Source organism: Odocoileus virginianus, unplaced genomic scaffold (assembly GCF_023699985.2).
Source record: "Odocoileus virginianus isolate 20LAN1187 ecotype Illinois unplaced genomic scaffold, Ovbor_1.2 Unplaced_Scaffold_10, whole genome shotgun sequence".
Classification (NCBI taxonomy): Eukaryota; Metazoa; Chordata; class Mammalia; order Artiodactyla; family Cervidae; genus Odocoileus; species Odocoileus virginianus.
The window spans coordinates 682,608-702,975 of NW_027224272.1; the positions used below are offsets into that span (position 1 = coordinate 682,608).

The 20,368-nt window shown below is 34.5% G+C and overlaps 1 protein-coding gene across 1 annotated transcript in view; it reads right to left on the minus strand.

The window, feature by feature from the left end:
- The window catches only part of CFAP47 (cilia and flagella associated protein 47), a 491,580-nt gene that overhangs the window by 114,612 nt on the left and 356,600 nt on the right, over nt 1–20,368 (minus strand). Inside the window, exons 52-57 of the mRNA XM_020881679.2 lie at nt 18,241–18,416; nt 16,595–16,702; nt 15,346–15,454; nt 10,781–10,885; nt 4,755–4,911; nt 1,181–1,279 (exon numbers count right to left, since the gene is read on the minus strand). Of these exons, the coding sequence (XP_020737338.2) occupies nt 1,181–1,279; nt 4,755–4,911; nt 10,781–10,885; nt 15,346–15,454; nt 16,595–16,702; nt 18,241–18,416 (754 nt within the window). The remainder of the gene's footprint in view (nt 1–1,180; nt 1,280–4,754; nt 4,912–10,780; nt 10,886–15,345; nt 15,455–16,594; nt 16,703–18,240; nt 18,417–20,368) is intronic.

Here is a 20,368-nt window from a genome sequence, read left to right on the forward strand (position 1 = left end):
CAGGGGAAATCTCATGGAGAGAGGAACCTGGCAGGCTACTGTCCCACGGGGCTGCAGAGTCGGACATGACTTGAGTGACTACACACACACACACACACACACACACACACACACACACACACAATCCGTATTTGTTCCTATTTCATTGAAACAGAAAAATTGTTTATAAAAGAAAGGAAAAGAAAACTTAGCTACCATTTAAATTAACATCTATTTGAATATTAGTGACTCTGAACTTATTTTTAGTCATTGTTTGGCCATCTGTACTTTCTCTTTTGTGAACTGTAGTTCATACTTCTTTCAATATATTGCAAAGAAACAGAAAACAAAGATGTTGAAATCAGACATACGGGAGTCTGGCTTTGTTAGCAAACAACTGTTTTGATGTTGTGTAAGTTAATTTTTCTGAACTGCAATCTCCTTGATTCAATAAGAATAACACCTAAAACATGGAGTTATTGTATCGAATGAAATAAATTAATAAGGTTCAGAATGCTGATATAAATGACTAGAGTAAAAATAAGTCATGAACCCACTTATATTTAAATGTCAGTAGTAGTTACTGATTTTAGTCATTATTTTTAAATTAATTAAGATAATCTGTATTTTATATTTACAATAATTATTAAGATTATTTTTTGCAATTAAAGATATTTTAAGCAAAGTCATAGTTTGTGAGCTTTAGATTTTTAAGCAACTTCATTATTTTTTATGCCTTATAATTTTTTCCTATTCATCAATATGCAAATGGAATGACTAATATATATACATCCTAAAATACATTTTCACGGAATTGTCAGCTTTGCAAAGGTGGAATTATTTTTCATAAGTGTAAGCAACTTTATCACACTAGGTATTTTTAATTTTCCAAAATCTTCTTTGACTCACACACTTATGTATTATGTGATGTGACATTCAACTATTCAAAATCTCAGAGATAACATTTTTTTACAAGTTGTATTCATGAATCATGGAATGAAAAAGTGAAGATGTGATGACTATACACAGAGGTTATATTATCCATACTTTTTTGTCAACGTACTAAAAAAACCTGTAAAAATTTTTAACTTGTATATTTCATTTTCATTAAATATTTATTAAGACAATAAGACATATATTTATCACCTCTGAAATGTGACAGCATATAGAATGACAGAATATAAAGGCAGAAATCCCATACCTTTTGTGTGAGTCACACCACTAATCTTGAAGGCAGAAGTCTCCTCGAGGAAGCTGTCCCAGATTGGAGCCATGACAAGATGCTTGGGCTTTTCCTCACCTAATCAAAATATAAAGAGATAATAGACTTCAATGTCACATTAAAGAGGACAAAAACCAGTGGAGACTGAAATAGAATCAAAATTTCCTTTTAATGGGAAATTTTCAGATCATTTTTCACGGTATATTTAAGATTAGATTTAAATGACATTTCTGAAGCAGATATTCATCACTATTAACGGTTTTCTCTATAATATTAAAAAATCAACTTATAAAATCAACTCATAAATTCTTAGAATTTTCATTTAAACTATTCAAATTAAAAGATACTAAAGAGATCATGTTTGAGTTCACCATCTAAAAATAGATTATAGTAGTTAGTTAATAACTACACATGCATAAATATACACTTTTGCAACATTAATAATTTAAATTAACCACTACAAAAATCAATCAATTATTCAAAATGTGCTTATGGGTTATATAATAAGTACTTGCTTTTAGTGCTACCATGTATAAAAAGTAAAAGTCTCTGTCAGCACTTACATTTATAATCATAAACATATTGAACTAGATGTCAGCTGATAAGAAGGGGATTTTTGTAACATACAGTAAAATTGTGTACATATTTACCATTTTTCCCATCAATACTACTTGTAGAAATACATCTTAAATATACAAAGACATTATTTGTATAGCAAAATGCACGGGGCACATTTGTATAGCAAATTATTTGAAATAATGAAAATATTTATGTACTAGAGACTATATAATCAATAGTGTAATAACAACAACAACAAAAAACTGAGTACTAAAAGTCATACAAATCTATGAGAAAGATGTCCATTAACCATTTTATTAGGATTTCAGACATGGGTAAAGTTAGCAAGGTGTAAAAGAAATCATACAGTATTCTACCTTTGTGTAAGAGGATGAAACAGAACCATGTGTGGATATATGCACTTATCCAAATATCTCATTTTTGTGGACATAAACATAGTATGGATAAATCAGAATCAAATGATGATGGCCATCTATATGGTTTATTGAGAAATTGGTAGATGGCTAAATGACAGGAATGGTATTTCTTTAAGTAGAACTTTTTATATAGATGAGTTTTGAATAATATATGTTTCACAAATTCAAAAATAAATTTAGAAAGTTTGAAAAAGTGAACCTAAAATTGAATTTAAATTAGAATTTAAGAAATCCTAATTAGAAATTAAGAGACTCATCTTTACATAAATTGACAATACAACTATACAGAATAAAGAATTAAATACTGTGGCCATTTCATTGGCATATAGTTGCTTGTAGTAAATCTCTTATGATCTTAGTCATATAAGTTAACTATTTTTATTCTTCTTGTCAGTCATGTTTCCTTATGGTCCTTCAATAATTCAGGCCATATTATGATGCCAAGTCACCAAGGAATATGAGTACAAGAAGATATGCACATGGCAGCTAGAAAAAAAAGAGTCCACAAAAGAAAAGGTGAGGAAGTTAGGACAGAGAGATCCCATCATTAAGAAAAGGAAAGGAAGAATCTTTTCATAAAGTAATGAAGAAAGTGGAAGAGAGGAAGATATCAGAGGTCAGCATCTTCCTTGGTCTCCAGTCTCTCCAGGTTGAAGGAAGAAGGGGGAGAACCTTTTAAGTTTAAACATTCTCCCAGGACACAGTGAGTTTACATTAAAGACTTTTAAATTAATTTTTAAAAAGAGAAAACATTTCTTATTATCAAGTTTACTATTTTTTCTTGTCATATAGGAGAAAAAAGTTTTAGAACAATGAAATAAAATTAACAAATTAATTTTATTTTAATGCTAAAATTTTGATCCAATATGTTTTTATAACACTCATAGTGATACAACTGCCCTCAAAATTCCATTCCCTGGAAAGTTCCATTAATCAGCCTTGTGTATTCCCACACCAGGAACTGTAAGCCTGACAACTGGTACAAAGTTCACAGACACATATTTTCTTGGTGCCTACCTTAATTTATGGTTTCCAATCCCAGCCAAATATAATACTTCTTTTAATTTGAATTTTGTCAGCTCTATCTTCTTTTCCCTCCAGGCATTTATTTCAACCCACTGTGCCACTCTTCAAATCTCTTATCTCTTTTCCTCAGCAGATGAAAATATAAACCTAATTGCTCTTAATCCCAAAGTGCCTCTACTACCTACATTTTATCTACATTCACATTTGTTTTAAGGTACCATCATCTGTTCAAAGGTAGAAACACCCTTCCTGTTCAAGGCTCTTCCTTCTATCTCAGCCCTCATCCCAGTTCCCTCTGAGCTCTGGCTCATCAGTTAAACTCTACCCGCTTTGTATTTTTTAACTTTTGCTCAACCCTGGCTTCTTCTTTCTGCTTATAGGTATGCTTACGTCTCTTCCGCATTAAAATGCTGACTTCCTTGAGCCTGCAATCAAGTTTTATTAAGCAGCATGTCTCTTCTCATTATAGTTGAAGTATCAATAAGGGCATTTTACATGAAATGACATTATGTTCTTAATTTTTCTTAATTATTTCACACCAAGAGCAGGAAGAGACGATCGGGAAAGATGAAAATTCTAACAGATAACTGACAGTGTTCAGCTTCAGCATGAATTTAAATAAAAATAGTAAATTTTTAAAAAGAAAAAAATAGTAAATATACAATGAGGATAAGATACAGTTTTCCCACAATCAGATTGACAGAAGTTAAGGAGAATGCTGATACTCAGGGCTTACAAGGTTCAAGAAAATATACTGTAATATACTTGTGATGACAGCATGAATTCCAACAGTGTAACCATTCTGTAGAGTAAACTGGTTTTTATATCATAAGCCCTAACATTTGTGTTCCTATTAGCCCCGAAATTGAACTTTATAAAAATGGATCATAGTAATAGTAGTAGCTTTAGCAGACATGGCAATAATAGTTGGAAAGTTAAAATTATTAATGTCCATTATTAGATTTAAAATGTGTTTCATAAAACATATAGCATAATAGTTGATCTTATTTCAGACTCATACTATTTGGTCATTTAATACAAAGTGATCAAGCACTTCACAAAACTGAATTAAAAAATACATCTTCAAAATGATATAAAAAGAGGAACAAGCTTGGATTTGAGCCAAAATTTAATCTGATTATGCTATTTATATGGAAAAAAGGCAAAGGAAACAAAATTATAACACTAGAATTTTTATAAAGTTTTGAAGAAGAAGCATTGATATATTTGAGTAATATAAAAAAATATAAAAATTTACTATGAATAATTTACATATTTGGGTCTCCAGATAAAATTAGGAGAATTTGACTTGGTACACAGATTCCTAATTTCTGATCCTGGCTCCATCATTTTAGAGCTGTGATTTTGGCCATGATATCTCATTTCTTACACTTTACATTTTCTCTTTAAAAAATGATGCTGTTGAGCTAATGGATCTCTACAAAGTGTCTACTACCTCTAAAATGCTTGGATTCTATGATAGGATAATAATTACAAAATAACATATGTAAGGTAAAAGAAAAACAACTTACCAGTTAGTATGATATCGATGAAAACTTCTTCTTTGGTGGGATTTTGGAAAGATATAGGAACAGATGTCTGAAGATGAAGGGACGTAGTTACTTTTTGTATTTCGTGAGGCTGGGGGAACAGTCCTATTCCAGAGAGGAGGAATATCCATTCCTTAAACTGTTTAAAGATAGAAATACATAACAGAGACGTCCTAATTACCTATTTTTTATTTGTAACACTTAATATAGAACACATAAAAATTTTGGCAGATAAAAAAGTATTCTGTTAATATTTAACAAGCATCATTTTATTTTTCCTGCCTGTTCCAAATTCCTTTTGATTTTACTGAAAAATCAATGTTTTTACACTGAAAAAAGGCCAAAGACCAGTATTGAACATATTTCAATGCATATAGGTTATTGATAACAACATATGAGAGAAATCTTAACGAAAACCATGCATTTCTGTTCAAGGTTTTTTAAAAAATCAATTTGTCTAACAAACTGGGTACTAAACATTGTAAGAACCTTCCAAAACATTAGAATTTCAAATGAACTTTAGACAGTTATCACATTAAAGAAAAGCAAGTGAGGCATAGACTGAAGTCTCATTAAAAGAAGTGTGTACAACTTGTGTGTGTGTTTTTGTTCTCAGTTGGTCAGTCATGTCCAACTCTTTGTGAGCCTGCCAGGCTCCTCTGTCCATGGAATTTTCCAGGCAAGAATACTGGAGTGGGTTGCCATCTCCTCCTCCAGGGGATCTTCCGACCCAGGGATCAAACCTGCATCTCCTGCATTGGCAGGTGGATTCTTTATGACTGCGATTGTCATATTACTTATTCCCATTATCTAGTACAGGCTATGTTCTCTTATCACATGAAATGAAAGAATGGCTCAAATATTATGCAAAGGAGACTAAATGCGGCCACTGTTCTCATGCACATTTCATAAATCTCTGTTTGAAAATGTTACCCTTGTATTCATTTAGAATAAAAGTCCCTTAAGACTCTGTTCTGCACTGAATACTTTACTAATGTTACTGACGAGTGAAGAGGTCATTAAACAAAAACTGACTAACAAGAAGAACTCAAGAGCCTCTTGATGAAAGTGAAAGAGGAGAGTGAAAAAGTTGGCTTAAAACTCAACATTCAGAAAACTAAGATCATGGCATCCGGTCCCATCACTTCATGGCAGATAGATGGGGAAACAGTGGAAACAGTGGCTGACTTTATTTTTCTGGGCTTCAAAATCACTGCAGATGGTGATTGCAGCCATGAAATTAAGATGCTTACTCCTTGGAAGGAAAGTTATGACCACCCTAGACAGCATATTAAAAAGCAGAGACATTACTTTGCCGACAAAGGTCCATATAGTCAAGGCTATGGTTTTTCCAGTGGTCATGTATGGATGTGAGAGTTGGACTATAAAGAAAGCTGAGCACCAAAGAATTGATGTTTTTGAACTGTGATGCTGGAGAAGACTCTTGAGGGTCCCTTGGACTGCAAGGAGATCCAACCAGTCCATCTTCAAGGAGATCAGTCCTGGCTGTTCATTGGAAGGACTGATGTTGAAGCTGAAACTCCAATACTTTGGCCACCTGATGTGAAGAGCTGATTCATTTGAAAAGATCCTGATGCTGGGAAAGATTGAGGGCAGGAGGAGAAGGGGACAACAGAGGATGAGATGGTTGGATGGCATCACTGACTCGATGGACATGGGTTTGGGTGGACTCCGGGAGTTGGTGATGGATAGGGAGGCCTGGCGTGCTGCGGTTCATGGGGTCGCAAAGAGTTGGACATGACTGAGTGACTGAACTGAAACTGACTGACAATGTCCTAGTTTATCACCTCTAAAACTACAGAGATGTTTTCAAGCTTAAGTTCCAATAAAAAGAGGGAAACTTACTTTATGATTCTTTCTAAGTAGGATGGGTGGTGACAGTAAATCCATAAAATGCTGTCTTAGTAGTGAGTATTAAAAGCAAGTTCTATCTGCATATGTCTTCAAATGACTGCATTACTTTTATTGAGAGATTCTATGAGCATAGATTCACTGTATTTTCACTTATGATACCTGAGCTTGATCATACACAATTGATTGAGTGGAATCAAGTATCAGGGTTCAATTACATTAACAACTGATTTTTGTAAATTATTTCTTGGCTATTTTATAAAAGAAATCATGGATGACAGAAATTGGCTTACTTTAAACAACTGGAAATGAGCTAAACTACAAAAACAGAAGATCATGTTTTCATGTTTCACCAAGTAGTTGGGAATACTGGAGCTTTTAAGTTAAACCATGTCCCACCATTCTTGGACATTTAATAACAAACAATCACCCTGCTGCTAAGTCACTTTAGTCGTGTCCGACTCTGTGCGACCCCATAGATGGCAGCCCATCAGGCTCCCCCGTCCCTGGGATTCTCCAGGCAAGAACACTGGAGTGGGTTGCCATTTCCTTCTCCAATGCATGAAAGTGAAAAGTGAAAGTGAAGTCGCTCAGTCATGTCCGACTCTTAGCGACCCCATGGACTGCAGCCTACCAGGCTCCCCCATCCATGGGATTTTCCAGGCAAAAGTACTGTAGTGGGTTGCCACTGCCTTCTCCAACAATCACCCTACCATTGCTTAAATCATCAACCTAGGTTCACAGAGAGAAATTAAAAAGTACCCTAGCAAATGTGTGCATTAAAAAGTGTAACATTTTTAGTTCATCTTTTATCTAAAACTTCATTGAAAGGAGACACAGTAAAACAAAGATTCAATTCCAATGTTTCTGAAAAATGAAACAAGTGTAGGTAAAAGACAATAGATCTGGCTCACACACTGGGCAGAGCTCAAGGGCATCTGAGCTTGCTAAGAATCAAGGGAGTTTTCCATAGACACAGGCTGCAAGGACCACAGACTCATGCTGGGTAATAAAATCACTTTGATTTGATCTTTTTTTCCCTTCATTTCCAGTATTCTGACCTTTAGATGCAGCAAGTCACACAATCAAGTATAAATAAGTAATGGAAACTATTTGAAAATAAAAATGAAATGACTGAAAACCAAGAGAAAAATCTCAGAACATAATGTTTGATATCAAAGAGAAGGCCTGTTTATCATATTTGCTGCTTACTATCATTCCTCTTATCTTGTCAATGCAGTAACACAATCTCTTTGAAAGACTCTGGAAGCATATTTTGAGTTTATGATATTCACAGTTGTGATGCCCTAACCAAATTAATCTCAGGATTCAAAATCTACACAAACAACTTTAGCCTAAAGTTAGTTTTTTTTTTTTTTTTTTTTTTTATAATCCAGAGTTCTTCACATGGATCCAAACTGGAAACAAACGAAATAAATTATAATCCATGGCCATTTCCTTAAATTCAGCAAAGAACCATTTTCAGAAATAGTTACAAGCACTAACAGAATAGATTTTTTGATTAATTAGCTATTTAGTTGTGTGTGTTAGTTCAGATATATTCATCAGTGAAATCAAGAGAGGAACAAAGATCTATGCGAGTTTTTCCCTAGTGGTTAATGTAATTGCAAACTCACAGACTTAGAAAAGTAACCCTAAAATTTTATTTTTAAAATATTTTATTTTTATGTCTACACATTTATCATACATACTGCATTTTCAGAAAGTTTGTTCAATCAATACTTTAGGATGAAAGAGTTTTGCCTGAAAAAATTGTCAGTGAGTGTTAGTTGCTCAGTTGTGTCTGACTCTTTGCAACCCCATGGACTGTAGTCTGCCAGGCTCCTCTGTCCATGGAATTCTCCAGGCAAGAATACTGGAGTGGGTTGCCATTTCCTCCTCCAGGGGATCTTCCCGACCCAGGGATTGAACCCGGGTCTCCTGTATTGCAGGCAGATTCTTTACCATCTGAGCCACCAGGGAAGCCCCAAAATGTCAACTAGATGAATTAAGAGGAAGCCCTCAATGATTCAGAGATGAAAAAGGACAAAAAATAAATACATAAATAAAGGCAAAAAAATAAAAAGAAAAGGCAGGAAAAATCACAAGGGTTAGGGTAATACACTGAAAAGGTTGATGTGGTCTGGACTCTAGGTAAAAGCATGACGTTGATTTAAGTCTCAGTTCAGTTCAGTCGCTCAGTCGTGTCAGACTCTGCAACCCCATGGACTGCAGCACGCCAGGCCTCCCTGTCCATCATCAACAAGTTTAACTTTACTCAAACTCATGTCCATTGAGTCAGTGACGCCATCCAACCATGTCATCCTCTGTCGTCCCCTTCTCCTTCTGACTTCAATCTCTCCCAGCATCAGGGTCTTTTCAAATGAGTCAGTTAGATTTAAGTCTAACCAGAGATAAAACCTTGGAGATTTGCGATAGTTTGGAAGGAGAGGCTTAGAATAACTGAAAGCAAGGCCCAGTGTTAAAGTGATTGACAAAAAGTTTTGAGTTGATTACTTACTTGTTTGAGTTCTTTTGTGTTTGATAAAGAATTTTGAGTTTGACCTCTAGGCTAGGATTTTCTAAAGTTATCAAGATGAGGAACTCATCATTGCCCTGCTGATGTGCCAGACTATCTTGAGTAGATATAAGTTCCACCAGAAATGCAAGCAACTAAGTTATCTCCAAGAATGAAGATGAAAGGGCTGACGCTGCTATGAAGCAATGAGCTAAAAGATAAGCCATGTTAACATTATTTTTGTGAAATAAAATATTACTACTATACCTTCCATTCTGTATAAGAAGGATTACTGTTTATTTTCTTTAATACTTTTGACTCAACGGGACTTCCCTGGCAGTCCAGTGGTTAAGACTCCATGCTCCCAATGCAGAGGGCATGGGTTTGATCCCTGGTTGGGGAACTAAGATCCCATATGGTGCCCAGGGAAAAAATATATATATATGATATATATATATATATATCATATATATATATTTTGAGAGTCAAGTATAATCCATTGTATTGCTTCAGGCCATGTATTAGTCAGTAATCATATAAACAATTTAATAGCCTCAAAAACTTTTTTCTAAATTACACATTTTGGAGGGAAAAGAAGGCACTGGGGCTTCCCTTGTGGCTCAGTTGGTAAAGAATCCACCTGCAATGCAGGAGACCTGAGTTCAATCCCTGGATTGGGAAGATCCCCTGGTAGAAGGGAAAGGCTACCCACTCCAGTATTCTGGCCTGGAGAATTCCATGGACTGTATAGTCCATGGGGTTGCAAAGAGTTGGACACGACTGAGCAACTTTCACTTTCACTTTCTTTTGAGTTACATACTAGCCTTTCACTGACATGGGGACCTCTGTATTATATTTGATTTCACTCCCTCCTAGATTACAGGATTTTCTAAGCTACTTGGATATAAAGCAAACCCTTCCACTTACTTTACTCCCCCATCAACACTTGAAGAAGTAAAAAATAATAATGAACGTACTAATAATGTAAAATTCTTACTGGAAGTAACAGTTATGACTTGGCAGTGTGCCTGTAGATAGAAAAATAGTTATGAAGATGGGCTGAAGCAAGATGTCCTAGGTTCAACCACCTACTGATCCATAAAATGGGGTTGACCATACTTTCACCATAAGGACTCTGGTGACAATGAATTGAAATAATTCTTACAATGGTATGTAGCAAGTTTAGAAATGGTTAAAAAATAAACTATTATTTTTAAAAATTATTATTATTCAGATGGAAATAGAGTGGGAAAAAACATACTACTTGCAAGATTAGATTTCATACAATTTTATATTTAAGTTCATGAAAACTTGAGTAATAAAATCCAAGTCAGAAAATTAACATAAATGCTAGCAATTTGGCATTTACATTAAAGTACCTACATTTTAAATCTGGGTTTATATTCTCTTTCATTCAAGTGATCTAAGAATTTAAAGATGCCTTCTTAAATGCCTGTGCATATATAATGTATACTATATTTTCCAAAGTTCATTTAAATAATAATTTACAATAAAGTTGTTTTGCTTGCAAAGATGTCAAATGGATAAATTAGATTTACATGTTTATTAACTTTAAAATTTAATTAACCTGTCTTGGTCTAAGAATACTCTATCATACCTGAGCACAGTGGAAGATGACAGAAGTCTGATGACTAGCTCTTCCAAGAGCAGAAGGACGAAAGTGAATAGGTATGTCTCTGGCTGAGTTAGGCGGTATGATCAGCTGTGTGAATTAAGAAACAAGAACGGGAAACAAAAATCAATACTTTTGCTTGAGTCGGCATCTTTGTGTGCTAGATATATGCCAGGTAGATGCTTGTGTGATTAACATGTTGCCTTGTACACATTAACCATTTTCAGTATGGTTGCTTGGCAACTATTGGTGAAACAGCCCAAGATACTAAACAGCGTTCAGTAATGCATACACCATGTTCTTCCCCAAGACAGTGACTCCATTGATCTGTAAAAGGAAACCAGGATTAAGCTTTTAAGCTGAGCTGGAATCCCCAATAATGGAAATGTGCATTTTATTTAAGAACCCATAGCTTATTGTCCATTTCAAGAACCATGTCGAACCACTGGGAATCTAGCTTGTAGCCTTGGCGAGGTCAAAAGAAATGAACTCAGTCTAAATGCAGAGGGAAGATATTCTTCTTTAGTGCACAATGAAGTTTCTTCTTTGTCCTATCACATAGACCCTCAAGGTGTGATCTACTGGAATAACTTGAATCTGAATTGTATTAGCATGAGTTACTGCTTCGGAGATTGTAAAAAAGCTAAAAATTCTATCGTAATAGAATGAGGACTTGAAGATCTTAAGTAATCAAAAAACTACACTGTGAATAATATAACATTTACTATCAACACTCACAGAATGATGGAATGAATGTTACATGTTTGAAAAGTAAGTAAATTATTTTTTCACTATTATAGTTTGCCAGATAACTTTTGAAAAAGGGAACTTGCAGTTTATCAATGTCTTTCAATCCTCATAGGATACAGCATTTACTGTTTAATAAACTCTGAGAATAACCATGAACAAACATACAAACTTACTTTTAGAACAGAGTTAATTTGCTGCTGTTATTCAGTTGTTAAGTCATGTCAGATTCTTTGCAACTCCATGAACTGCAGCATGCCAGACTTCCCTGTCCTTCACTATCTCCCAGAATTTGCTCAAATTCATGTCCATTAGAGTTGGTGATGCTATCTAACCATCTCATTCTCTGCCACCCTCTTCTCCTTTTGCCTTCAGTCTTTCCCAGCATCAGGGTCTTTTCCAATGAGTTGGCTCTTCACATCAGGTGGCCAAAGTATTGGAGCTTCAGCTTCAGCATCAGTCCTTCCAATGAATATTCAGGGTTGATTTCCTTTAGGATTGACTGGTTTGATCTCCTTGCTATCCAAGGGACTCTCAAGAGTCTTCTCCAGCACCATAATTCAAAAGCATCAATTCTTTGGCACTTAGCCTTCTTTATGGTCCAACTCTCACATCATACATGACTACTGGAAAAACCACAGCTTTGACTAGACAGACCTTTGTCAGCAAAGTGATGTCTTTGTTTTTTAACACACAATTAAGGGCTACCCTGGTAGCTCAGCTGGTAAAGAATCTGCCTGCAATGCAGGAAACCCTGGTTCGATTCCTGGGTTGGGAAGATCTGCTAGAGAAGGGATAGGCTACCCACTCCAATATTCTTGGGCTTCCCTGTGGCTCAGCTGATAAAGAATCTGCCTGCAACATGGGAGACCTGGGTTCGATTCCTGGGTTGGGAAGATCCCCTGGAGAAGGGAACAGCTACCCACTCCAGTATTCTGGCCTGGAGAATTCCATGGGGTTGCAAAGAGTTGGACATGACTGAGTGACTTTCACTTTCACTTTTCTGATTTGTCATAGCCCTCCTTCCAAGGAGCAAGCATCTTTTAATTTCATGGCTGCATGAATTAACAGAGCTAGTTACTTCCTTATTATATACATGTGTGGTTTATCTACAGCAAATATTTTTTTTTTTAAATTTCAGGCTGGATCTTCCTCTGATATTTCAAACATGTTAATGCTATCAGTTAATGCACATTTAAGGAGCTTAATTTCATAATCGACTTGAGCAAAAAAAATTAGAACAGTTGCATTTCACATGTTCTTTCAATTTAGTAAATGTGACAAAAGGATCTCTCTCCCTCCTCCCTATATATACATATAAGAAATCATCAATTTCATTGTAAAAGTATATAATACTACATTAATTTTAAACTGTAGTTCTACCACTTAATAATCACGTAGTTTAAATACTTTGACCTCTCTGGCCTCAAATTCAATTTGTATATGTCAGAGGCAAGTGGTGAAAATCGAGGTTGTGTATACAACAACCCAATAACTCAATTCCTTTGTTTCCACAGAAAATTTATTGAAAAATTCATCTCCCCTGGTTTCAAGGAAAAGATAAGCCCTGTTGGATGGAATTTAACTGTAGCAGACCTACTTGTTTAGTGTAATGAGATACATATATACATAATATGCTAAATATAGCAGCTTTCTGACTCTTGAAAATATTTCATTACAAGCAAAATCATTTTATTACAAGTGTCATTAGGAGAACCAATTCCAATCTTTGAGTTTACACTAGATCTTAGTTCAAGAGGGAAAGATATTCTTCCAACAGTTAGGTAAAGTACAATTTGGACCAGATACTAGATGATGGAGACTAAAATGCTCTTAAGAAATATAATCTGAAGTATTTACTGTTAAAATAGTATCTACAATTTACTTTTAAATTGAATAGCAAGAAATGTAAGAGAGAAAAGAGAGGAAAAAAAAAATTAAATTGTTAATATAAGAACCAAGATAGAAGGTGTAAGTCTGTGCATTGCATTATTCTACTTCTGCATCTTTTTTGCTATTTTTCATAATATATAGATGGAAGAAAGTAAGTTTTTAATATAATTATTTCACTTGATAATCTATGTTTACTTATTGAAGCATTTATGGATAATCATCAATATTTAAAAATCCTCACCTATGAATATTATACAACAAAAACAGGAATAAAGTCATATATACATATCTATATATGTATATAAAGTTATATATACATTAAAAACTATATAGATATATAATATACTTTCCATTTATTATCATTACCATTATTGTGTGCTCCTATTGATTCTATAACATATAATACTTTACTCATCTGTAGATTTTTCAGTTATTTCCTAATATTAAGATTAATTGCATATTCAGTGCTCAATAATATTTGATAAATGTATGAGAGAATTAATGGACTAAAAAGCCATAGCTGGACATGTTAAAGCTGAGATGATCTTTTTCATTATGCAATGTAAGGGGGTATCTGTAATATAACACATTTGTTTTCCTTTGAAACACAGCTTACACTCTCTGTAAAAGTAGTTATACAAAGGATATGAATGCAACACTTTCTAATGACTGTTTTCAGTTCTGTATAAACTATAGCCTGACCATCATATTCTGTTTAATTTATGGACAATATGGTGTTAAGTAATACAAACACACACATACATTTTAAAATAATTTCCCTAAGATTACACCATATACATCAATTTCAGCAATGTAATACTTAGCAATATCTGATTTGACACACCATGGCAATTAAGAATTCATTTCATATCATGATATTAGCTGGCAACCAGCGAGTGACAAGAGACAAGTATTAAAGTATAAACAAAGAAATCACAATTGTATATTTGTTAAATAATTATCAAACAGCAAACAAGAAAATCCTTTATCTAAATACCATAACTACTTAATAGGGCTTCCTAATTTACTGTATGATCCCTTGAAGAAAGTAATCCATTGCAATAATCATTTTGAAATTTACTCGAAAGCATGGTTTTGTCTTTCACTATATATATTTGGTATGGTATGCTTTGGAAATACAGACAGGGCTGCTGATTCTTCAGCTCTTGTTTTGTTACTTGGAGGAAGATAGAGGGATGGAGACCCAATGAATGGCTCCAGTCTCTATCAGGAACCAAGGAATGAGAAAATGAGGCAGAGAAAGGAGAGGGGAGCAAAGCTGTCAGCACTGTCTGTGGGGAGGGGGCGGTGGGTAGAAACTAAGGAAAAGCTAAAAAGAACTGCACCCCCTAGGATTTATATAGACTAATCATATTAGTCAAAATCATATCAGTAAAATGCACAATTTTCGTGGGGACGCTAATAGCGGGGGAGACTGTGCATGAGTGCCATGAGTGGGAGGCAGGATGTGTATGGGAAATCTCTGTATCTTCTGTCTAATTTTGCTGTGGACCTAGCCCTCTCTAAAAAATTAAGTTTCTTTAAAAAAAAAAAGAAAGAAAAAAGAGAGAAAAAAAAAGAGCACTCTAATTAAAATCAGGGGAAAAGAAAGTCATATTACTAGGTAACTATCACAAAAACTGGTTACCAAAGTGGTCAGAAATAAAGCACAACCAATTTATTTAGAGATCAGTGAAAATGAGCATGAATCTAGCCTATACATTATAATTTCAAAAATTCATTATATGAACATGATACTGATTTTCTTGATAAATAAAAATTGGTGACATACGTTATATTAAAAAAATAGCATCTGCAATTCAACTGCTAATGCCCCATGGTGTGCCAAAATCAGAACTGCAAAATGTTCTAGGTAGTGGTAGGTTACTCAGCTTTCTGAATATACTTACTGGTAATCTCTTAATCTCCAGGACAAAATTTTCAGTGTTACTGTTTGTTGCATGCAATTCTAAGGTTTCACATGTAGGATTATCTAAAGAAATCATCTCAGTGGCAACCCTGGAAGGAAAAACAAAGCTAGTGAACTTGTTCATAAACTCATTCAATGATAATTTCACACACTCGATGACTACTATGGGTTGAAGTGCATCCCTCAAAAAGATCAAGTTCTAATACCCAAACTCTGAGATGTGATTTATACTGCAAAGCTCTCCAAAGGATCAGACAGTGTCTGGGATTTCACCTGTAATCATTGCCTTGCTTAGCTTCTTCTCTTTGCTTATTCTGTTTCCCCTATTCTCTTACTAATTTTTCTTACTGGGAACACACCTCCTTAATAAGTCACTTGCAGTGATGTTTTGGCTCAACTCATGGCACTGAGAGAATTGAACGCTCTTTTGCTGTGCTTACGGAGCGACATTAACTAGAAGGTACTGATTTGCCCACAGGTACACACTCTTTAAAAGCAGGAATTGTGACTTGATACCCTTATGTATCAGCACTAAACTTGATGTCAGACATGTAATAGGAATTCAGTCCCCTAAATATAAATGGTCATATTTCAAGGGCAAGTATTGGTCATATTTCAATGGTTATATTTCAATGATTGAGTGTTCTCAGTTGCCCACTGTTTACTCTCTTGATTTGCCTTGAGCAAACTCTAGTCAGCCTTCTATCTTTTTGATAGGCCACTGAACTCTGCTTGTCCCCAAGCCTGAGCAAGCACCAAAAAAGTGGAATCTGTCTCCCTTCTGAGCTTCTCCTGGGAATTAACTGACCACAGAGAAACCCTTTTTCCTATCAGTCCCTACTAGTCATTTCCCCTTCCTTGTCTAGCTTTCTCTCCAAAGATTCTGGTTATCTTTGCTTGCTCCTCCTTTAGCCTGTAAAAGAAAAAGTTTGTTCTGTTTGATACTGAGTAGCTTGTAGATTTCTGAGAGGGAAGTATTCTCTGAATTGCTATAGTCCCCTGACAACTATTTTAACAGTTCCTTTTCCTCCCTTGCAATAATCACTTTGAACAAAAGCATCTCCTTCCTAAGTCTTGACATGTTTTTCTTTTCACACAAGTTTTCCACAAGGATAGTTTAAGTAGCAAACTTCCCTAGAGAAGAAAAACAATTACTAAAACAAAATATATGTTTGTCCTATTTAAAAAGAGTAACTGTAGTAAAACAATATCTATTAAAAAGAACTTACTTTCCAAGGTCACAATATATTTCTTTCATTATGGTTGGTTCTGGAAGGTCGGTAGTTATTTTCAGTAAATACCAAAACTCTAGACCCAAATCAGGCTGAAAAACAATGCTGGTGGAGAGAAAAATAAAAATCTTGTCAGCAGATCTAGTTTGTATGCAAAACAAATTTGGCAGAGAAAATAAATTCCAAATAGGTGGTTCCAAATATAACATTTGACAATCATTCTGTGACACATTCTACTCTTGTTTTAGATGTATTTTTTTTTTCATTTTTGGTGAGAAAATAACTTCTTATTCAAGAAAAAGTATTATCATGAATATCTGTCTAATAAATGCCTGTTGATTCAATGAAAACTGCTTTAACATAGGTAATTCGATTATCTTACAGTAGCTAGAACAAGTAGAGTCCTGTGTTTGAACTGTAAATCAGATGTAGCTGATTTTCACATGAAGACTATCAAGTGACATGCAGCTCTGGAAAGCTGCCTTTATTATCAGCATGTGCTCTCCTTTGGGGAGACAAAAAGCATATGACAGTCTAAAAATAAAACTGGGTTGGTATTCCAGCTCTGTCATCTTTTATCTGTACAGCCTTGAACAAGTCACCTAACTTGCTGAACTTCAATTTCACCATTTATAAAATGGGAACACTCATTCCTACCTCTTATGGTTACTCTGAGAATTTTAGGTGTGTATGTATGTAAAATATATGCTCTAGCGATGATAACAGAGAGAGCAGGCAGTAAGTATCAGACCAAAGTATGCCTTTTAACTGACAGTTTAGCTGACCAACTCCAAGATTCAGTCTGTGCTCATAAAGCGTCTACAGTCATACTGGGGAGGGGAGACGGGCCTACATTTCTAATGATAATCTAGCAAAATAGTGTCTTCTATATACAGTATGACTTTAATTTACATGCTTTACATTATAAAAATGCTCATCCTTTACAATTTTGCAAATATATTGATTTCTTTATCATTCATTAAAATAAGAATTATTCTAACTCTTTTGAAAGAGTATATAAACTAGCAAAGAGCTAGTAATGGAATGCATTGTACACAACAATAATAAGTAAAGTACAATCTTTAAAACTGTAACAATTGGATGTTACTGTTGAAACAAAGAAATTTTACCATAAGCTGAGTTAATCATGAGTATAGAGGCTACATGTTTCTGTGTGTGTGAAAACAGTGCAAAGAAAGTTTCTCATAATTATGCCATAAGAACACGTGCCACAGCACTGTTAATATGTGTGTATGTTTGTGATTTGCATTTAATTGAGAATATAAGATATAAATGAATTTTTATTAAGAATACTGAAAGTTTAACCCTTAGTCCTTATGGAATCATGTTCATTTGGCTCAATTTTTACACCCAGAAAAACACGGTTAACAAAAAGTGAGGTGAAAGAGAGCATATAGGGGGCAATTTAGGCATTATTAAACTTGATATTCCAATAAATAATATCCTTGCACTAAAGAAAACAATGGTCACTCTAAATTAGTATATTTTACCAATGAATGATATTAAACAAAATTAAAACTCTGAGCAAGTGTAATCTGAACGATTATACTACGCAAAGAAATAATTTGAAAGGTTAATTTCAAGGAATAAACAATAAGTATAATGCCACATTCAAACCATACCTTTCTTCTGTAAAGCCTGCACATGCTGGACAATACCGTACGATATAGTTGACAGAATCTTGTGGAAATAGTTCAAGTTCATCAAGTCCACTGAAGGCAGCACTTGAGAATAACACATCAAAGTGAATAATTTTCTCTTTTGGATTAATGAGAGGTACTTCAATACAAACAGTCTCCTAGAATTACAAAAGAAATATGTAATTAGCTCTAAGCTTAAGCACAGAGTCTTTGTCCTATGGAAAACCAAGAAATTTTTATACATGAGGCCATTGTTTTATTTTTTTCTCCTTAGTCCACTAATGAATGTACCTCACTCTCTTTTAATCTCTTATGTATTTTCTTAGCCTTGGTAGCCTTGGTAAATTGTAAAATTATTGTTTTCAAAAACAAATAGTCAAAGAGATCCACCTAGCTAAATACTTAGGAAACTTCAAAATTATATACGTTTAAAATATATTTTTCATCAGTACAATTATTATTATGAGGTCTGAATGTCAATGTTTCCTCTAGCTGTGGTACCAGGCTTTAGCATGCATAAGAATCATCTGAAGAAGTTGCTGAAATATGGATTACTGGCCCCCTTCCTCAAAGATCCTGATTTAGTAGATCTGGGATGGGGCTAAAAAAAGTCAAATTATGCTGATGACATGACTACCTTCCCATTTAGATCCCTTCCTTCTGTCTAGTTTTTCTGGTTCTGGCTCCCAAGTGTATCTGGAAGGCACATTTTACTTTCCAAGACATTTCCTGATTCTCATTCTGATCCATTTTGGCTAATGACATATCTTTGTCTAAAAATTTTATTTAAGCGTAGTTGATTTACAATGCTGTGTTAATTTTTGCTATATGGCAAAGTGAGTCAGTTATACACATATTCTTCTTCGTATTCTTTTCCATATAGTTTATCACAAGATATTGAATATAGTTCCCTGTGCTATACAGTAGGACTTTGTTGTTTATCCATCCTATATATAATAGTTTGTATCCGCTAACCCCAGTTGCCAAGTCTCCCCTCCCCCTGACTTGGCAACCACAAGTCTGCTCTCTCTGTAATGACTTTTATCTTATCCCATTACAGCTGTGATCTCCACTACAGTAAAAGCCATTAATTGAAGCAAATGTGTCAAAGGTGATTAAACAGGCAGGGCATATCTCAATGTTAACAAAAAGCCAATTGTCTAGAATGATTTAACCTAATTAAATGGAGAATGTTGGACATTTTAGCCATAATTTAAAGCTCAATAATGGGTGTTCTTTGGGACATGGAGCTATTTTGAAACTTATCAAGTCACATTATAGGACCTAGTAGGGACAGGTGGTGATGGGGAGAGAGCTATTCACACAACATATCTTCAAGATAGACATTACTGCTTTGTCCATGGAACAGCATTTGCTTGATTACCTCTGTATAAATAAATGAGTGGATAAATATTATATTTTAGGGAATAGAAGTAGCATTTAGTGTGGTAAACATGATCTGTCGAGGAAAGATGGAAATCAAGGATATATATATGTTTATAATTACTAGATGAGAGTAGATATCATTTACTACAAATCAGACTTAATCATAAATGCAATGGAAAACAGTCAACTACAATAGTTACTGGAGATATTAGAATCATGGATTCCTAAAATAAATGGCCATTAAACTCCTACAGTAAAATATCCATGCTCATAATTATAAACAAGGAAGTATAATATGCAAAAAACTCAACAATGGCATTATGTCACAAATTTTACTATTTCCTAGACAACCTGACATACTTGGAAGACTGTTACAAAACACAGCCTCCTAGAAAGTTCTGAGGGTCAAGCAAATCAACAACTAACCCAAAGTAATATGTCATGATAACAAATCCCAACCACCATATAACAACCTAGACACTCTGCCAAGGTCTTTAGACAGAAAATTGAAATAAGGCATTTTGGACTAGATATTTGTCCTGGCCTATTAACTCAGATCTTTTTCAGAGAAAGTGTCACTGTAAGACAACGATACAGCTTCTTCAAAGAAGTAAAAAGCTAAGATCGAACTCCATTTCATATTACTATTGGCTCATATACACATGCCATTGGGAAAAAAATGTTTCACAAAACAGTCCCTACTCTTACCACTTGTGACTTCTAT